Here is a 21222-nt window from a genome sequence, read left to right on the forward strand (position 1 = left end):
TAACGTTTCTAGTTCTGTTGTCGAAGCAAACGGGATGCTATAGCTAGCTAGCTAGCTGAGTAACGTTACAGCTTAGCTAGCAACCAAACTATCATGATTCTACTCAGCTGCCGTTAGCTTTCTTGCTGAAATACAATATAAAGTAACCTGACAAAGTGGACAAACATGCATGGTGAACTATAGATGTAGCTACATGACAACACAGGGTATTTATTCGAATGGAACAGTTAGGGAAATGAAACGTTAGCCCCTTTGCCATTACAGTTGATCAACACACATACAGCCTATGCTAGCTACAGGATACGTTAGCATTGCTAATGTTACTGTTAGCGACGAAATCATACTAACAGCTTGTGGTTGGGGGGACCATACAGTCGGAACAGCAACAGCAGCTTAGCAAATCCTGCTTTAAATTGTCCGAAGTTTTGAAAACTGTCTTTGGCGGAAAAGTTAACAGGGATCTCCTTATAAACATCAGCCATGCCCGTCGAGGGTTTGCTTCCTTGGGAAGACTATGAGAAGTGTCTCCATTCCCTGGACAGCCTGGAACTCTGCATTTACGACCCGGGTTCATTGTCAATATCCTGGAAAACATTCCAAACTTTCTTCTTAGTAAATCCCGTCACAGTACAGGAGCAGCGTTCTCAGTCGGACATCTGATTGACCTAACGCTAGGTCCATTAGGAACTGGTCTCAGGTCAGTGGCCTGTATGTAAATGTTGGGGCGTGACCGTTCTCCTAATACAGCCATGGGCGTGACAAAGCTACGGGCTCTGAGATCCTGACGTCATCTTTTTAGCTTTGTTGGGATTCGCCCGTTTTCAGCGGCAGTTTCAAAATGATGAGATTTTCAGAGAAAAGGCATGAAGATGGGATTTTAAGCTTCTATGTATGTCCTATTTACCCACCGAACTGTCGTTATTCACCTATGACAAGGTAAAATCGGTTTTGCATTCTATCACCCCTTTAACTTAAAAAAATTACATTAACCAAACACTTAAGATTTTTAAAAATGTATGAATTAAGTAATGTAGTTCACCTTTTACAAGTGTAAATTCCACACATAAAACACTGCTGTGGGTTAAGGTAAAGAAAAACTTAACTGTCACAAGACATGTCTGCGTAATAAAGTGTTGTGCTCTGCTGTCCTCCCCCAACCTTTGGCATGCTTTTCCTCTGTTTGTTTTGTCTGTTGTCTGGCTGGCCTTGAGGGTGTTCCTGCCTATAGGCGTGGCTACCATCACATTTTCCTTCATCTGCTCAGCTGTTTCCCATCCACTCATCAACTCCTGCCATTCATAAACCCGGGTCTACAACCTCTTTGGCGCCAGATTGTTACATACTCTCACGTGGTAACTTGGCTCTCAGTATTATCTCTCATATTTGCTCTAGTGTTTACTCTCTTGTTTGTTTTCTCGTGTTCACCGTGTCTACTCTGCCTCTCCGCACAGATCCATCCAGCTGCCTTCCACCATGGACCGCCCCAGATGAACCAATAGATGCAGATATCCTTAATACCAAGGTTGTTCCCCATGGTCTTTGCCACTCTCTCCCCTATGCCGGACGTAGCTGTCTCCAATGATCCAGACTGTTGGATGGAAAAATGTATTTTAATAGCATGAAAAGTAGAGTATTTTAAGCTATAGAGATAAAGGATAAATGAACAGCACTCTTAATTACACACTATTTGAAAATGAATTATTACCTTGGCTTAGTTGTACAAAAGTCTGATAAAAGTTTAATGTTGTACAATAAATAGCATAAGAAAATGAACTAATACTATTGCTTACTTCTGGGGCATTCGGGGGTGAACATGCCATCGTGCTGTCAACTGTCTTATTTCTGAAAGAATGAAAGAATCATCAATTTCCATTTGAGTCCCTCATAGTTTAATATCTATGCAAACTAGAATGTAACTGTACTTCATTAATTATCCAGAAGAATACACATGAATCAACAACAGTCCATTGTTCTTTAGTGTTTAGTGTTCTTAGTTAAATGAGCTTATTTCCGCTAACATTAGCTCTTAACAGCATGTCAAGGTTAAATGCCCCAACTATTGACTGAGCGGGCAAACAGTAGCACATTGGCGGATCATTATGGTTATTACAGTTAGCCAAACGTTATAAGAAACTTGAAGATACATTTGCTAATAGCGTTACATAATAATAAGTATTAACAATCGCCGTTTTGAATTTTGCTGACACTACGTTTAAACTACGAGAAGTAAACTTCGATTTGCAGAAAATTAACGTTAGCATGTTTTACCATAGCTAGCTAAGTGGCAAGCTAACATTACAGACAATTTACATGTTAACTTCAGATACAATTACTTTGCAATGCGACTCTTACATGTTATATAACCATAGACTATATGGGACAAAGATATACTTAAAACCTAGTGAAGCTAAATCTTACCTTGAATTATTCAGCAGCAGTTGCATCCACATTGGCAGTGAAAGTGGTTAGCTAACGTGACGGTAGAGCAGCTTTGCTAGCTCTTAGCTAACGTCAGTCAGATAGACTGTATATCCCGCCCATAGACTGTATATCCCGCCCCCCGGTCTGTGGCTCCTCTCTCACTCCGCCCTCTCCTCTAAAATCGTCACATTCGCAACCATGATGGCTGCGCCCATAAACACAACCTCAAAGACTCATTTCTGATCTCCACAAACCAATGGGTGATGTCACACATGCTCTGTGCAGTAATATTAAAGGTCTATGATCATTGCCCATACTTCTTCTTCATCTTCCGCCACATTTTCTTCCCGCTACTAGTCCCGAAGCGTTGCCAACACGCGCAGACAGAATACATGGAAATGTGTGTAATGATCAGGAATGGTGTGCTATGATGTTGCAACAATATTTGCTGCGCGGTTTTCACGTAATCTGCAAACAAATGCGCAAAATTTCTCATTGACTTGAATGGGAAATGTTTGTGAAATCGCTCAACATCGCTCAAAACGCCCCCACTTTGGGACCGTGCTGTATCGCCATACTTTAACTTAGAAACATGATTAATAGTTTAAACCGAAGACAAGACTTTGGCGTTTATTGGGCTGAATGGGCGTTCAGATATCAAGCACGGTTTCTCCCAAATCACAGTTTACGTATCGTCCCATTTTCAGACCGTCTCAGATTTTCCAATGTGTGTGTATGTGGTGGAATGTTCAGAGCTAGAGTGGAGGACAGAGGGGGGGCTGCGGTTAGGATCTCTGGAAGTTTGTCAGACATATATCTCTCTCTCCTCCAGCTTTAACTCTTTAGACATCATAGTTGGTCAAAATGTAGGAAACATTGTGCACTTCGCAGACATGTAACTATGGAGTCTACCAGACTAAAACCTTTCGCGTTCTTCACAACAACTGCTAATAGAAAACATTGAAAAAATAAAATCTGACTGCCTCTCTGTGGAAATAACCATAGCAACAGGTTCTGACAGTGAGAGGACAGAGAGAGGAGCTGCAGTACGATTCACAGATTTCCCCCCAAACAAATAGCTCTCTCTCCTCCAGTTTTAACTCTTCAGACATAATATTTGGTTGAAATGTAGGAAACATTGCGCCCGTCGCAGACATGTAACGATGGAGTCTATCGGACTTAACATTTTTGCGCTAAGCTCACAAACTGCTGATAGAAAACATTGAAAATATATTTCCAGATCCTTCTCTGAGGATGTTACCATAGTAACTTTTGACACACACACACACACACACACACACATACACTCAGACACACACAGACACACACACACACACACCTATCATGACACTGTCCCTCTGCCTCCTAACTGACGTATTATGAATACGCAATATATTGTTTACTGAGGTAATAAATCAAGTGAGAAGTGGGTCACTTTCTCACAGACTTCCTATAGCAATCAAACATACCCCCCCCCCCAAAGAGATCAGATATAATGCAGCTTTAGACATAATGCAGCTTAAAGGAGTCCCCACCTAAAGGAGATTAGATATAATGCAGCTTTAAGGAGTCCCCCCCACAGGAGATCAGATATAATGCAGCTTAAAGGAATCCCCCCCTCTGCAGATCAGATATAATGCAGTTTGAAGGTGTGTCCCCTGCAGATCAGATATAATGCTTTTAATGGAACTTTATTGACCCCCTCAGACAAATGAGGTTCATGGTAATGTCATCATGTTATTTCAGTAAATGAACACATGTACAGATATCACAGCTGATTTCAGTTTAATGAGACAAAGAAGAAACAAAGACAGTTGTTTGTGAACATCGTCAGTTTATCTGAAGTGTGCTTGTTAAAACAGTGAATATCCCCGTGGTTTCACAATAATTTACACACCACCGTATCCGAGAATGCTTTGCTTCAGAATCATGGTAATCACTCAGTTCCCACACATCATCAATACATCTAAACACCTATTTCATCCACTGCCACGAAAATTACAGTAAGGCTGTTTGAGTCAGGATAGATGAACTGGAGATTAATTGGAGATTAACTGGAGATTGACTGGAGATTAACTGGAGATCGACTGGAGATTAACTGGAGATTGACTGGAGATTAACTGGAGATAAACTGGAGCTAAACTGGAGATGCATTGGAGATGAACTGGAGATGAACTGGAGTTAAAGTGGAGATAAAGTGGAGATTAACTGGCAATTAACTGGAGAAGTACTGGAGAAAAAACTGGAGATAAACTGGAGATGAACTGGAGAGAACTGGAAATAAACTGGAGAAGAACTGGAGATAAACTGGAGATGAACTGGAGATAAACTGGAGATAAACTGGAGATGAACTAGAGATAAACTGGAGATAAACTGGAGATAAACTGGAGAGAACTGGAAATAAACTGGAGAAGAACTGGAGATAAACTGGAGATGAACTGGAGAGAACTGGAAATAAACTGGAGAAGAACTGGAGATAAACTGGAGATGAACTGGAGATAAACTGGAGAGGAACTGGAGATGAACTAGAGATAAACTGGAGATAAACTGGAAAAGAACTGGAGATAAACTGGAGAAGAACTGGAGATAAATTGGAGATTAACTGGAGATGAACTGGAGATGAACAGGGAAACAGACAAACTGTTTTTTGGACAATAGATGTTGGACATCAGAGAAGAAACTGGAGGGAAACAGACAGACTGTGTTTTTGGGACATTAGATAAAATAAAACCTGCACCAACATGCCAAAATATTCTCTATTTAAAATAGTTCTTTTTTTTTGTTATAATAAAAGTTCTTTTAAATATAAAAACATCACTTACTGACTTTTTCTTCCACTCACAGACAAGCATTACAGATTTTCCTTGAAATATGAAAAACATGTTTGACAGATTCAGGTCATCTTTTCACACAGAGAACAGTTTTCAAAGCTCTGCTACACGGTCAGAAATCTTCTGAATCTTTTCAGTGCTCTGCTACACCTGTAGGCCACGCCTCTCTGCTCTCTGATTGGACAGCAGTGCGTATGTGTGTGTGTGTGTGTGTGTGTGTGTGTGTGTGTGTGTGTGTGTGTGTGTTGATTGTTGATGTCAGCTGAAAGATATTTATTGTTCGGCCCCATAAAGTATTTATGTGTAAAAATAATGTTACTTTGGAGGACATTTGGTTTATTTTAGGGCTGCCAAACAATCAAAATATAAATAATTGTGACTAATCTCAAATTAATCACATGTTTTATCTGTTTTTAAAAGTACTTTAAAAGTCTGTTGGAGAGAATCATCCAGAAGGGTTAGGGAGTTAGGGTTAGGGGGTTAGTGTTAGGGGTTAGGGGGTTAGGGTTAGGGGTTAGGCGGTTACGGGGTTAGCCTTAACCCCCTAACCCTAACCCATCCAGTTACCCTGACAGCACAGTAACCCGAACATCTTCAAATCTCATTTAAAGACTCTTTTCTTTCTGCTAGACAATGTTTCTCATCATCATCATTAATCACAGTGTCTGTGTGTTGCTTCAGTCCCAGAACATGGAGGCTTCAGATGGCGCTTTCCCAGAACAGGGTAGGTCAGACGGCCTTGTCCCAGAACACGGGGGCTTCAGATGGCGCTGTCCCAGTAAATGGGGGGTCAGATGGCCCTGTCTTAGAACACAGGGGCTTCAGATGGCCCTGTCCCAGAACACGGGGGGTTCAGATGGCAGTGTCCCAGAATACGGTAGCGGTGTGTCCGGTGGCATGTCTGCTGGCGCTGGGGGGGGCAGAGTACGGCGGCGGCTGCTTCCTCCTCCAGCTCGGCAGGATGGGCATGCTGTCCTGTTTACACAGATTCTTCTCTGGACGCTGGCGAGCTTTGATCTCTCGACACAGAAACCGTTTCTTCTCTATGGTTTCTATCATTGTGGCGTCTCCGCAGAGCCACGGCATCTGGAACATCAACAGGTTACTGTACATCCTTTATTCATCATCATCATAACCATCATCATCCATCATAACCATCATAACCATCAACACATTCTCACTCCTAACTCGTACAATACCCAGTGTTTGTTGCCTGTAGTGTTTGTTATTGTCCAAAAAGTCTCCTTTAGTGTGATACTTAGACGCTCTGGGTCAGTACTCTGGCCCCACCCTTTTTTTGCCCGTTCACTCTCTAAACTCATAAAACACGCTTGGTCAGGGTCTTTCAGCTCAGATAAAAACCCAATAATCCCCTTCAGTGTCTGTACGGGACGGGCAGAGCAACAGCTCGACAAAGTGCTGGAAGAGGACGTAGTATTAGGAAAGACAACAGCAGACAGTAGAGACTACAGTAGAGAGTAGTATGTAGAGACAACAGTAGATAGTAGTACAGTATATAGAAACAACAGTTGAGAGTAGTATTTAGAGACAACAGCAGAGAGACAACAGTAGAAAGACAATAGTAAGAGAGACAACAGTAGAGAGTAGTATGTAGAGAGACAACAGTAGAGGGACAGCAGTAGGGAGTAGTACGTAGAGAGACAACAGTAGAGAGACAACAGTAGAGAGGCAACAGTAGAGAAACATAAGTAGAGAGACAGCAGTAGAGAGTAGTATGTGGTCTCGTGCTGCATGTTCGTCCAACCAAGGTCCCGACCCAGAGCGTCCAGGAGTCCTGAACAAGCATGTCCAAACATGAAGCTAAAGGACGATCTGCTTCAGTAACAAAGGCCAAAGCCTCAGGATGCGATGGGAGGGAGAATGTGCCCTCTCCATATACAGGGGGGTTCGAAAGTTTGGGCCACCCATGTAAAAATGTGTATTAATGTGCATAAAGAAGCCAGGAAAACCCCTGCAGAGTTCATACATTGTACCCCCCCCTTGTAGCCAGCCAAGAGTCTTTAATTCTTGTTGGAGGTATCTTTGCCCATTCTTCTTCCAGAAGTCTTCCAGTTCTTTGAGATTTCTGCTCCTTTAAGGTCTATCATTAGATTTACATTATGTTGAGGATTGTGAAGGCCATGGCAAAACCTCCAGTTTACGCCTCTCAATGTAATCCAGCGTGGATTTTGATGTGTGTTTAAGATCATTATCAATTTGTAGTAGACATCCTTTTACACAGATGCATCAAGTTAGCTCCAAAATCTGCTGAAATGTTATTGAATCCATTTTTCCTTCTACTCGTGAAATGTTCCCTGAGCCACTGGCTGCAATACCCCCCCGGCTGCCATACAACCCCCCATGCTTAACAGCTGGAAAGAGGTTCTTTTCTTCTCCAAACGTACCTTTTCTCATTGCGGCCAAAAAGTTCTACTTTAACCTCATCGGTCCACAGAAGTTGTTCCCACAATGCATCAGGCTTGTCTCTATGTTCATGATTTTTGTGGTGAGGACGTAGAAGAGGTTTTCTCCTGATGACTCTTCCATGAAGACCATGTCTATAGGAGTATCTCTTTATAGTGGAACGGTGTAGCCCAACTCCAGAGTCTGCAGGTCTTTCTGGATGGACCGGGCAGTATTACGGAGGTCTGGACTTGCTTTTATCCCAGTCTTGCGAGAGGTTCTGATATTGTTCTTGGTCTTCCAGATCTTTAACTTCCACTGTTCCTGATGACGTCCATTTCTTAATTACATTCCCAACAGAGGATATCGGCATCTGAAAACGCTTTGCTATCTTCTTCTTCTTCTCCTGCTTTGGGAGCGTCAACTATTTTCAGTTTCAGTTTTCTAGACGTCTTAGAAGAAGCCATGGTGCTGATTGTTTGGGGGGTCGGATGAGTCTGCGCATTTAAACCTTAAGATTGACATCACCTGACGATGATTGAGAACGATCCATGACACTGTCAGGTCTCCATCCAGGTCCATTTTTATTTTTCTGATATTTTGAAAGTGTAAATTATGAAATAACATGTAACTTTTTATACAAATGTCTAATCTGTCTTTTTGATGCCTTTTGGAGATTTTTCCATCTTTTGGAGGACCTTTTGGAGATCTTTCAATCTTTTCTTTCTTCTTTATGCACATTAAGACACACTTTTAACTGGGTTTTACCAAACTTTACAACCCCACTGTATATATACAGGACATATATTTTTTATTATATGACATCCATAAATATCCATCCATGTCATTCCTATCAACCTAACCCAAACTTCACATTTCTTTCATTGTTTGAAAAGACGGACAGACACAGAGACAGAGAGAGAGACAGACAGAGAGACAGACAGAGAAAGGGACAGAGAGACAGAGATAAAGACAGATGGACTGACATAGAGAGAGACAGACAGACATATAGTGTGTGTTATGCTGTGTGTGTACACCTTAGATGCCTGTATGGTTTGATAATTATTTATAAAGGTATAACAATGACACAGACTTTATTTCTATTTGCATGATGTTTAACATTCACACGATTTTACATTGTAAATATTACTGTGTAATAAATTTTCTTTTTTGTCCAAACAATATGATAGGACACATAATGGTCATCATTTGCTAGTGTCTGGGCTTCCAGTAGCTTCCATATCTGCATTATGTCTTATGATTGTTGCTGCCTGAACTGAACTAATGTAGTAATAAAGTAATAAAATGTAGATTTGAATCAGACCAGTAGCAGAAAGTAAAAGTAAGGTTCAGTCCGGTGTTTTGATTAAATTAAATATTTTATTGTCAGACCTTAACACACAAAGCAACAGATTTGATATGAATGCACATCATTAGAGTTTTTCATTTAAAAGGAACAACAAGGACAAGCTTGAAGAAGGATTCTCATGTCTCTGACGTTGTGTTCACACTACAAGCACAATGTTGTCAATGGAGACCATTGACATGAAGCTACAGACTGCCGTCACTACGGGTGGTGGGGGGATGGGATATGGTGCAATATAAGGGTGGGGTAGGGTTAGGGTACAGTGTAATGGTGGGTTAGGGTGCAGCGTTAGGGTGGGGTAGGGTTCAATGTAAGGGTGGGGTAGGGTTAGCGTGCAGTGTAAGGATGGGGTAAGATAAGGGTGCAGAGTAAGGGTGGGTAGGGGGCAGTGAAAGGTTGGGAAAGTGTTATGGTGCAATGAAAGGGTGGGGTAGGGTTAGGGTGCAGTGTAAGCGTGGGGTGGGTTAGGGTGCAGCATATGAGTGGGTATGAGACACCCTAACCCTAACCGAGCTGTGATGGAGGTCTGCAGCTACTTGGCGTCAAGGAGCTCGTGGGCAGCCACGTTTCCTCCCAACATTACATTTTGGGGCTTGCAGATTTGCATACGAATCCGTTTCACAGCCGAGGAGCTGCACTAGACACCAGCCGCTGGTTTGAGTTCCAGATTACTACGTCGACTCGGCACAGCATCAATGAGACTCCAACAGTGACCACGCTGACCACTGTGTAGCTTTATCACTCGTAGTGTGAACGTAGGACCGCTGGGGGGGCTACCATGCATGAGGGGGTGGAGTATGAACGGGCAGCGCTACAATACTGAGTGACGAGGCAGGTGACGAGAGGCGGGGCCAATGTGGGCGGGTGGAGTCAGGATTAGGTGAGTTTTATTATTAGGGTTCATTTTTATTAAAATTGTTAAATAAAGTGCTTCTTTGTGAGTTCAGTCAGTGATTGTTAAAGTGAAGTTAGTTTAATGTTGCTTTAATGTTAAACTCAATGTTAAACTTAAATGTTAAATGTTAGTATTACAGTATTACTTCATTTTAAAGGAGTTCATGTTAACACAAAACACAAAAACATTTACAACACAACATTTAAACACCAAATATTTTACACAAACTGATATTAGGATGTAAGAAAAACCGTTGTTGTTAAATGTTGTTTACAGTTGAGTCAGCTGATGAGTCAGCTGATGAGTCAGCTGATGGCTCCGGGTCTTCCTGTGAGAAGGGTTAGGATCATCTGTTAAGATGAATCCTCTCTTTATATATCTGTTTTAAATTAAACTGTTGACTGTGTTACAGGATGTTACAGTAATGTAGAGACGGACAGACAGAGAGACAGACAGACAGACCGGTATACAGACAGACAGACATAGACAGACGGACAGACAGACAGACAGACAGGTATACAGACAGACAGACAGACCGGTATATAGACAGACAGACATGGACAGACGGACAGACAGACAGACAGACCGGTATATAGACAGACAGACATGGACAGACGGACAGACAGACAGACAGACCGGTATACAGACAGACAGACATGGACAGACGGACAGACAGACATACAGACCGGTATAGAGACAGACAGACATTTACAGACGGACAGGCAGACAGACAGACCGGTAAACAGACAGACAGACAGGTACCTGGCTGAGAGCGGGGTGAAGATGGCGTTGGGGTGAAGGAACTCCAGACGCCGAAGCCGAACGGCCGGACGGACTCTTTGATTCTGCAGATCAGATGATTAACACAATATAACATATATATAGACCCTTTGCACGTGACATCACGCTGTACTTGCACGAATAATGAACGCCATGATGGACGGTGGAAGAGCTTTGCTGTAGATGGACAACCAGCCAAACACGTACATGTTTGTTCATGATAGTACAATCTGCAGAGCAAGCATGTATCACCTTCTTGTTCTGAATGACATATAAATAATAAGAAAAGTATCCTCAGGAGCTAGCTGCCATGCTAACCAGCTGCTCCTGCTAACAGGTCACTGACCTAGCTAGCTAGCGAGCTACATATCCCAAAAGGAAGCCGTTCCCTTGTTGAACTAACACACATACAGTACAAACTTATCGGTTAGATTAAAGATGACATGGCACGGAAACTAGCTGCAGCTAGCCGACCGGCTAGCAGCTAGCCGATCAGCTGGCAGTTAGTTTACACCATAATGGAACACCAGTGTATGGGGATACCCTGTTCACCCCATAGTGGGACACCAGTGCATGGGGATACCCGTTGTCCCCATAATGGGACACCAGTGTATGGGGATACCCGTTTACCCCATAGTGGGACACCAGTGTATGGGGATACCCCGTTTACCCCATAGTGGGACACCAGTGTATGGGGATACCCCGTTTACACCATAATGGAAAAACAGTGTATGGGGATAACCCATTTACCCAATAGTGGTACATGTTGGGGGTGGGGGGTGGGGTAAGGGTCGTATCGATAGACATATAAAGAGTAGAAGCCACATTGGCTGCTGAGCGCGAGAAATTCAGCCGCCATCTTGGACCGCTTGTAGTAGTTACTTAGCAACAGAAGATCCAATAATGCCAGAACACCGTGCAGCAGATTCCTGCTCAGATCTCATCTCTCCCACTCTGGCTTCTGGAAAGCATTTTCTATCTGTGTTTTGAAAATTACTACATAAGCTAAGTTTTCCGAGTTTTTAAGGGAGATTTAACCAATTTAACCAGTTTAAATACAAACTGCCACTTTCATTTCATACTGCTACTTTACATAAGTACTGGTACGCGTGTTTTGTAAGGGGTGCAAGATATATCAACGCAGTATTGTTACACAGCAGATAGTTATATAGGTGAGTATTATGGTATGGCCTATACATTATTATATAAGTTAGTATGACCTATCCATTATTATATAAGTGAGTATGACCTATTAATTATTATATAAGTGAGTATGACTTATACATTACTATATAAGATATAAGTGAGTATGACCTATACATTATTCTGGGGGTCCTAAAGCACCACTAATGTATGCTGATGTTGTTATTACATTGGGATTGTCTCTGGTTTAGTTGGTTAGACATTTGTTTGATAAGGATTGCACCTTACTCTTATAAGATATTATATATATATATACATATGTATAAATATATATATATACATATATATATATATATATATATATATATATATATATATATATATATATATATATATATATATATATATATATATATATATATATATATATATATATATATTATATAGCCATTTCAATAGCAATGTGCTTGAGTAGAGTCAACACAACATAAAAGAGGTGTCTCTGTCCAAATATTTATGTAATAAGAGCTGAGACAACTGATCATTTATCAAATATATCGAAAGGTGCGATAAGTATGCAATATTTAGTTTATTTTGTGGAGCTGGCCTGTTAACTTTATTTATATTATAACTTTATTCATATATTTATACTGTCCAACCTGTAGAACCCGTCCTGTTCTGTAGACATGGTCCTTAGTTATTTATATTATAACTTTATTTATATATTTATACTGTCCAACCTGTAGAACTCGTCCTGTTCTATAGTATTAATATTATTACAGTTTATTTACTGTTGATGAAACTTTCTGCTCGTTAGCACACTGTTCAGCTCATTCTTCCATCCATCTTGGCGTGGCCACGTGGTCGTGGTCCCGTTGTCATGGTCGTGGTCCCATGGTCACGTGGTCAAGGTCATGGTCATGTGGATTATGGTGATATACTATATATGCATTCATCTGCTCAATGCCTTCAGATGATTGACGCAGCCTATCATGCACCGTTGAGATTTATTACTAATTGTAAAGTTGGCACCCATCACTGTGAGCTGTATTCTCGTGTAGGGTGGTCTGCCTTGGCTACACGGAGGGTTTGTCATTGGTATACATTTATATATAAGGCTATTCTTGGTGCGCTTCCATCTTATTTATGGTCACTTATTATGAAGAAAAGTACTGGTTATTACTCTCTCCGTTCTCAGGCTTGTTTTCTGTCCCACGTGTCAGTACTGAGCTGGGTAAAAAGGCCTTTGCTTACTCTGCTCCCTTTACATGGAATTTGCTGCAGAAGAACTTGAGACTAAGTAAATTGGTTCCTTCGAGTATTTTTAAGCTGAAAACGAGAAGCTTTGAGTTGGACTCCCTCACATGTCAATGTTTTAATTGAGATTTCATTGTAAGTGCATATTTGGTTTTCATGTGTGTGTTTTTGTGCGTATGTAATGATGTGATGTAATTTTGATTCCTATCTTGGCCAGGTCTCCCTTGCAAAAGAGATTTTTAATCTCAATGGGTATTACCTGGATAGATAAATAGGATAAATAAATAAAAAATGTGGTTATGGTCAAGGGGTTGCGGTCACGTGGTCGTGGTCACGTGGTCGTGGTTGTGGTCATGTATCTGTCCAGCTGGCGGACTAACCTCCTCCCGACAGCATCATGGTCGGGCTGACGGACGACCGACCCATCCGGCTGGAAACTGGACTAGACTGTCCGTCTCTGTCTTTACTACGACGTCTGGGCAGAGACCTGGAATCTCCTACAGGAGAGAAGACAAGAGAGAGACAAAAAAAGGACAGAGACAGAGAGAGAGAAAGACACAGAGGAGAGAGACAGAGAGAGAGAGATAGACAGGAGAGGTAGAGAGAGAGAGAGAGAAAGAATGAGACAGCTAATCCTTATCCTAATCGTTATTATTTCCAGAGAAGAAAACAGAAATCAGTTTCCGTCCACTTGTCAGTCAAATTATCTGAAGTTGGGTAAAACAAATCTGGTGAAAGTGTGTTTCCATCCAACGGCTTTACAGCCAATAAGAACCTGTGGTAATGACATCACCATCCAACGGCTTTACAGCCAATAAGAACCTGAGGTGATGTCCTCACCATCCAGCGGCTTTACAGCCAATAAGAACCTCTGGTGATGATATCAAGCGTTGTTTTAGGGTCAGACTGGGACATCTGATTGGTTGGAGATATTTTAAGGTGTTTCCATTAATTTACACGGAATCACACAACAGACGTCTACTGACACATGATCAATATGGGACAACATCACATGATCAAAATGGGACAATATCACATGATCAATATGTTTAATGTTTAATTTAAACTGATATAAACTGAAATTAAGAGATCTTAAACCAACGCAAACTGATTTAATTGATTTAAACTGATTTTTAACCAATTTAAACTGATTTAACCCTCTGAACCCTAAGGCCATGTTTACAGTTTATTGCCCGCCTGGATTTATTTTATAATAACTTGTGAAACATCAACCCTGTTGTCTACAGTAATTTTTTTCAGGACAAACTGGGTTATTTGAATGTTTGGGTTGCAGTGAGGTGACTTGAATGTTAAAAATGGTTGTAGGACCTTAAAGACAAATAAATAAAACGGAACATGAATCTCACAGATATGTATTGATTTGACAGACAGAGCAGTAAAACCTAAAAACACTTCTCATGTGTCTTGGGAGTCACACTGTGAAGAAATAATCATGACTAATACAGATGACAAAATACATTTTTTCAAAGAAAGTCCAGACGCTTTTGCCCTCATGACATTTACTTATGCCAATAATCAACATAATAATGTTATATTTATTGATATTACACCCAAAGCAATAATACACAAATGTGTTGTCTAAAACAGTTCTTCTATATGCAAAAAAATAAATAAAATTATAACTCATATAAAGCACTTACTATTTACATTTCTCAAAATTTCAAAAGGCCCAAACATATGATATAAATATATAAAATATATAATATAAATGTATGCCAAAACTCAAACCAGTGTCTCCATTTCCTCTATAAAACGGTAGATATCTATATTGTTCCGCTATAGCATCTTAGATCACACACTAGACAGTTTGACTGGGAGAGTTGACCTCTTTAGGACTCCATACACTCTGGATGACATTGTCTCCCATATATGGGCATGCTGCTTCCTTTACGGCGCCGCGAGCTAGCGGCAGAAATGAGCCAAAACGCGATGAATTATGGATTATTATAAAGTGGATCAATCTTGGATGTAAGGGTTTGGATTTAATGGTCAACAACCCCGAAAAAGGCTGGAAGTTCCAGGCAGGACAGAAAACCCCTGTAGAGGCTAGAAGTACCCCGAAGAAACCTCCTTAACCGCTAACTCGTTAGCTTTTAGCTGCAACTTTCGGTGAGTTTCTATGTTTTATGGTTATTATATGATTAAACTATGAATCAGAGGTGCTGATATTGCTCCTGGGCATGTCTCTCAGGTCTCAGAAGGTTAAACGGATTTTAAACTGATTTAAACTGCTATAAACTGATTTTAAACTGATTTAAACTGCTATAAACTGATTTTAAACTGATTTTAACCTGATTTTAACTTATATAATGACAGATATGAAACGTCTACCTTCGCTGCCGCCGCTCTTCCTGCCCGCTCCTTTCTTCCGTGCTGGCCGACCCGACGTAAACACATTGTTGAGTTCGTCCAATGGGCTGGTGGGAGTCTGTGACCTCATCGCCACATTCTGCATGGAGCCGTGGGTGGAGGAGGAGCAACTGAGCCTAGCCCCGCCCTCCCCCGCCCGGTGAGAGGATGAAGACGAGGAGGAGGAGGAGCGGGGCATGCTTCCTCCGGCCATCAGAGCGTCGTAGGGTGGAGGTCTTTTCAGACTCAGAGGAGTCAGAGAGCGACCCACGCTGACTGGAGAAGGACACGCTGATTGGCTGCGGGGGTAACCATGGCCACTGTGGGCGGAGCCAGGAGACTTGTAGAGGTTGGAGGGCAGGGGCGGAGCTGACGAGCGGCCAGAGGACGTGATTGTGTGGGTGGAGGGCAAATCCCGGTCCCTGTCCTTGCGGGGATGCGTGGAGCTCTGCAGAGGCTCTGCAGTGCCTGTCTTGCTGTACGAGACGTTGTCCATTACAGGCAGCCGGGTGACGTCTAGCGGGGTGAGTGGGGACTCGTCTGAGTTGGGGGAGCACTGAGCAGGGGCCGGGGGGAAGACCAGCAGCGGGGGGCGGTGCGTCAGCAGGTTGGGGAACGGCGGCGGGATGTCGCAGAGCGAACTGCGGGCTGCCCAGGCCTCTGGGTCCAAGATGGCGGTGGGGTCCTGCAGGAAGTCGTCCAGCAGGGGGTACTTCATCTCCTCATACACCGCCTCTGCTTCCTGTCCACTCAGCTCCCGCAGGATGTTCCCCACCATCTCAATGTAGACGGGCTCCTCGTCGTCTGTGTCTCTCGACGCTGGGCTCTGACTCAGGGACAAGGACTTGTCCCATCGCAGGGAAGACTTCCTGTTGCCGTGGTTATGGATGTAGGATTCATCAAAAGAGGTGCTGAGCTGAGTGTTGGGATTCCTTTTGGGTTTGGGGGGAGGCATCTTCCTGTAGTCCTCATTGTAGAGTGATCGAGCTACAGACAGTCAGACAGACAGACAGACAGGGATGTTAACATCTGAAAGCAATAAGGCCCAATCTCGATGTCCCAGACTTAGGGACTTTATGGTCATTTTTTATCCTTTTCTCACCTTCAGCCTGCCCCGGCGTCTCTTTGGTCTCCTGAGCGTCTCTCTTGGTGTCCCCTGCGTCCACCGTCTCGGAGCTGCTGCTCACGTTGGTGCTGGCGTCTCTCTTGCTGTCCCCTGCATCCACCGTCTCGGAGCTGCTGCTCAGCTTGGTGTTGGGGTCCCTCTTGGGTTTGGGCGGGGGTTGCTTCCTGTTGGTGTTGGAGTCGTCGTCTGCTCCGCCCACCGAATGCAGCGACTGGGACCGCACTGTGAAGCCCTGACTGGGGGGGGGCAGACGGTCCTGCGGCGCCGGCATCGTCATGAAACCCATCCTGAAATGTTTCCCAGTGTATGCCCCATCTGTTGCCATGGCAACATCTTCACCAATCCTGCATGGACCAAATGGAAAGACATGTCAGTAAAACTGTTAATTGATTCCCTGTCTCATGTGGCCGGGTAGCTCACATGCATAGAGGTTCACTCTGATACAGCGGCCGCGGGTTCGACTCCGGCCTGGCCCTTTGCTGCAAGTCATAAGATAGATAGAGAGATTGATATATAGAGATAGAGAGAGATAGAGCGATCGATATAGAGATTGATATAGATGTAGAGAGAAAGACGTAGAGAGATAGATATAGAGATAGAGTGATAGATACATAGAGAGAGGTAGAGATAGATACAGAGATAGATAAAGAGAGAGAGAGAGAGAAATACTTTATTGCTCCTGAAGCCAGGACGTTGAAACCAACCAAACCTTCACGGCCGTTACAACGAAACAGCTGTCCCCTAATCACAGGAAGTCCCCGTCTGACTGCATTTCAAAATAAAAGCTGACTGTTAGAGTGAACAGAAAGAGATGATGTGTGCTAAGGTGCTCCGCAGGTGTTCGTACCTCTTGATGGCGTCCTCCTGTCGTCTCTTCTTCTGGTGTTTTTCCTGCAGGTAGTTCCAGTTGGTCTGGTTGCGAATGCGGTCGCTCTCTCTGGCGATGTCAGAGGCGTTCTGGATCACAAGGCCGTCATAGGTCCGGAGGCCGCTGTCCTCCACGTACTGGAAAAACCTCGTGAAGGAGGACGCGTCTTCCTGAGACGTCATGACTCCCCGAAGACCTGCAAGACAGACCAGCACGCTAACAAAGACACACACACACACACACACACACACACACACACATACACTGCATATAAACGCATATTATATATTATTACATTATACATATTATATCCACAGTCTGTAAAAGATATTAATATATGCATATAAATCTAAAAATAATAATACTAATACTAATAACTACTGCCTCCCAGACATCCAGCCTGGGTAAGAACACGTCTGGGTTGTAGTCTGGTTGATGACGCTGTGTTTTATGTATGTGCGTGTATGTTTGTGTGTGTGTGGGGGGGTTAATCTGGTTTTCTCTGTTTAATTAGTCAGTTAGTTAGTTAATTTAGTTAGAGAAGTCATATATATATATATATATATATATATATATATATATATATATATATATATATATATATATATATATATATATATATATATATATATTTATTTATATCTCCATCTTTATTTTAATGCCAAATGAATACGTTTCTAGACTGGGGCGTAACAGCCTAATGAAAATAGTTTAGATGTTTCAATGATGTCAAGAAATCACATATTTCATAACCTTGAGTTTTTATTTATCTCACAAGGTTACTCTAGATTCATCAAATGTATTGTTCTCAGCCATATTCAACCACGTATATAATAATAATAACAATAAATCTGTGTTTCAAGGCCCGTCTCTCTCTATCTTCCCCTCCCCCACCTCTCCGTCTCTCAGCATCCGTCTAAAAATGGAACTGAGTAAGCTGGCCGTAACCTAGCAACAGCAGCATCTCCCAGGGGAGCATGATGTAATGCTTCTGGAGAGGGGGAGGAAGAAGAGAGGAAGCAGAGGTTGTGTCCACACTAACATGTGAGATTCTTCAGTATCTTTTGGATGAGCTATATATAATATAATCATATCTCAGTACGTAAACACTGCATCCCACAATGCAATGCTGTAGAAACCCAGCAGCTCTACACGTCATAAGCACTCTGATTTACACACACATTTCTACACGTCTTTGATTTCCGTAATTTAAGAGATATCTGTAGCTGCTGGAGTGGGGTCAGCAGGGGTTACCATGGTTATGTGTCTCCAACGGCAACGAGGCTCACAGGAACTTAAAGTGAAAATTACAGCTTAGTGCGTCCAAAAAGATCCAAACTACTGTTTATTGACACAGTTAAGTTACATGTTAAGATGGTTTTTATCAAAGAATAACAACGCCAGCTGTGTTCCCGGGAACCATCACCTTATGGGGGGGACAGGTGGGTCCCTATGAACCTGAGGGCTGTGTTGTCAGCAACGTGGTGGTAGGGTCTCCCATGGCAATGTGGTCTCACGGGAGGGGCCAGACCAAGAATGGTTCAAAACCCTATGAGGGAGCGAGGCAGAGAGGGAGTGACCCTGCCCAGTGGAAGCCTGGGGCCCCCGTCGGGAGCTGGACCTAGATGGAGGGCCCGGGCCCCCTTCAGGAGCCAAGCCCAGATGGAGGGCCCGGGGCCCCCGTCCAGAGCCAGACCCAGATAAAGGACTCATCAGTGACCACCTGGTGGCCGGGTTTGCCACGGAGCCCGTAAAGGCTACGTGGCCCCTCCCTCTCCAGCCTTCACTGCTGGGGATGGAGTCCTGTATGGGGCTCCAGAGGGGGACCTCGAATGGAGTCCTGTATGGGGCTCCAGAGGGGGACCTCGAAAGGAGTCCTGTATGATGAACAAAGATGAACGAAGATGAAACGAGGATGAAACAAGGATGAAGATGATGAAACGATGAAGAAGATGATGAACGCTGTTGAAAAATGATGCAAATGATGCGAATGGTGAAGATGATGAAGATGATGAAGACGATGATGAACGATGTTCATCATCCTGGTTCTTTAGATCTGTCTGGGCTTTTTGATTTTAAATTAAATATAACTTTGTTCCCAAGCCTGATCCAAGATGGCAGCCATGTTGGAATGAGATACTTTCACTGTTGGAAATGCAAACAGGGTGTGAAGGATGTGCCGAATGTGTTTTGAACAGACTTTATTGACACTGTTAGCGCAGACAAAAAGAGGAAGAATTTCACCAGCAGAGAAAGACAACGGCCAAATGAAGGAAACAGGATGAAGGCTTACCGGAGGATCAGCGAGGACTCCCTCCCTCCATCCTTCCTTTACTGTGTCCTTCAGTGTCTCCTTCCTCCTTCTGGTCCCCGTCCTTCCCTCCTTCAGCTGTGCAGAAATGAAGATGGAAAGATGAATCTTCCTGTCGTCCTCTGCAGCTCACAGGAAACGACGAGTCGCTGCGGCAACGTTAATCCACATCCACCCTCCAACACCTCCGTCCTCCCTCTCTTCCTCTCCTCCTTCCTCTCCTTGTCCCTCTCTTCCACTCTCTTCCTTCTGTCAGATATCCTCACAACTGTAGGAATCACAGCTCACCCTCACACACACACACACACACACACACACACACACACACACACACACACACACACACACACACAAACACACACACACACACAAACACACTCTCACCCTTCAGCAGAACACAAACAGATCCCCTGCGACAAGAAGAGAAAGGCTGAAACCACGGCAACCTGACAGCATCCTACCACTGTGATTCCCCCCCTCTCTCAAACACAGCAGAGAGGGGGATAGAGAAAGACAGAGAGAGACAGGGAGAGAGAAAGAGAGGGAGAGAGACGGAGAGAGCGAGAGAGACAGAGAGAGAAAGACGGGAGAGAGATTATGATTTTCAGCTATAAGAATCTGCCTGACTTTGGTCTTTAATGTGTTGTGTATTATTATTTAATATGCATGTATATGTGTTTTTGAATTGTGAGTAAACTGCTTTGACAGAAACATGTTTTTGTTGTAATGAAGCAAAATGACTTAAAAGACTTACTAGATTCTAATATTTTTCAGTATACAACACTATGGCAGAAAAATGTCAGCTTGCTTACATATTCAACGAAGGTGCTGGAAACGGAAAAGTTCAAGACAGGTCCAATGCACGGAACTAAAAGCCTTTGTTTAGAAGATCTCTCTCCTCAAACCCTGTTGTCAGTTTTACCCGTGAATCCCTACGGCATGCCCACAGGTGAGTCCACCTTCCCAGCAGCATGCCCACAGGTGGGTCCACCTTCCCAGCGGCATGCCCACAGGTGAGTCCACCTTCCCAGCAGGATGTCCACAGGTGAGTCCACCTTCCCAGCAGCATGCCCACAGGTGAGTCCACCTTCCCAGCGGCATGCCCACAGGTGGGTCCACCTTCCCAGCAGGATGTCCACAGGTGAGTCCACCTTCCCAGCGGCATGCCCACAGGTGGGTCCACCTTCCCAGCGGCATGCCCACAGGTGGGTCCACCTTCCCAGCAGCATGCCCACAGGTGAGTCCACCTTCCTAGCAGGATGTCCACAGGTGAGTTCACCTGCCCAGCATCCATTGTATTATGTGTGAGGTATATTATATTATGTATACTATATTATGTGTGAGGTATATTATATTATGTGTGAGGTATCTTATATTATGTGTGAGGTATCTTATATTATGTGTGAGGTATCTTATATTATGTGTGAGGTATATTGTATTATGTGTGAGGT

General features: G+C 43.2%; 2 protein-coding genes and 1 long non-coding RNA gene across 4 annotated transcripts in view; all 3 read right to left on the reverse strand.

Moving 5' to 3' along the window:
• Positions 1 to 521: 521 nt before the first annotated feature.
• Positions 522 to 19696, reverse strand: LOC117940334. The gene is made up of 3 exons (XR_004655746.1): positions 19685 to 19696; positions 18750 to 18754; positions 522 to 970 (listed from the first exon to the last, which is right to left on the reverse strand). It is a non-coding gene; the product is annotated as an uncharacterized LOC117940334 (long non-coding RNA).
• Positions 5900 to 20263, reverse strand: nyap2a (neuronal tyrosine-phosphorylated phosphoinositide-3-kinase adaptor 2a). 2 transcript variants are annotated; one of them, XM_034865656.1, is made up of 7 exons: positions 19754 to 20263; positions 17440 to 17656; positions 16569 to 16936; positions 15449 to 16453; positions 13477 to 13593; positions 10679 to 10761; positions 5900 to 6338 (listed from the first exon to the last, which is right to left on the reverse strand). In XM_034865656.1, exons 2-7 carry the CDS (start codon positions 17640 to 17642, stop codon positions 6105 to 6107), a joined length of 2010 nt encoding a protein of 669 aa, XP_034721547.1. In that variant the 5' UTR covers positions 17643 to 17656; positions 19754 to 20263; the 3' UTR covers positions 5900 to 6104. The 2 variants fall into 2 exon arrangements, with proteins under 2 accessions (XP_034721547.1, XP_034721548.1); XM_034865657.1 differs by having other exon boundaries at positions 17440 to 17676.
• Positions 20264 to 20703: 440 nt separating this feature from the next.
• The window catches only part of LOC117940329, a 3768-nt gene continuing 3249 nt past the window's right edge, over positions 20704 to 21222 (reverse strand). The window contains exon 3 of the mRNA XM_034865652.1: positions 20704 to 21050. Coding sequence (XP_034721543.1) covers positions 20704 to 21050 — 347 coding nt within the window. The remainder of the gene's footprint in view (positions 21051 to 21222) is intronic.

Source organism: Etheostoma cragini, unplaced genomic scaffold (genome assembly GCF_013103735.1).
Source record: "Etheostoma cragini isolate CJK2018 unplaced genomic scaffold, CSU_Ecrag_1.0 ScbMSFa_2220, whole genome shotgun sequence".
Taxonomy (NCBI): domain Eukaryota; kingdom Metazoa; phylum Chordata; class Actinopteri; order Perciformes; family Percidae; genus Etheostoma; species Etheostoma cragini.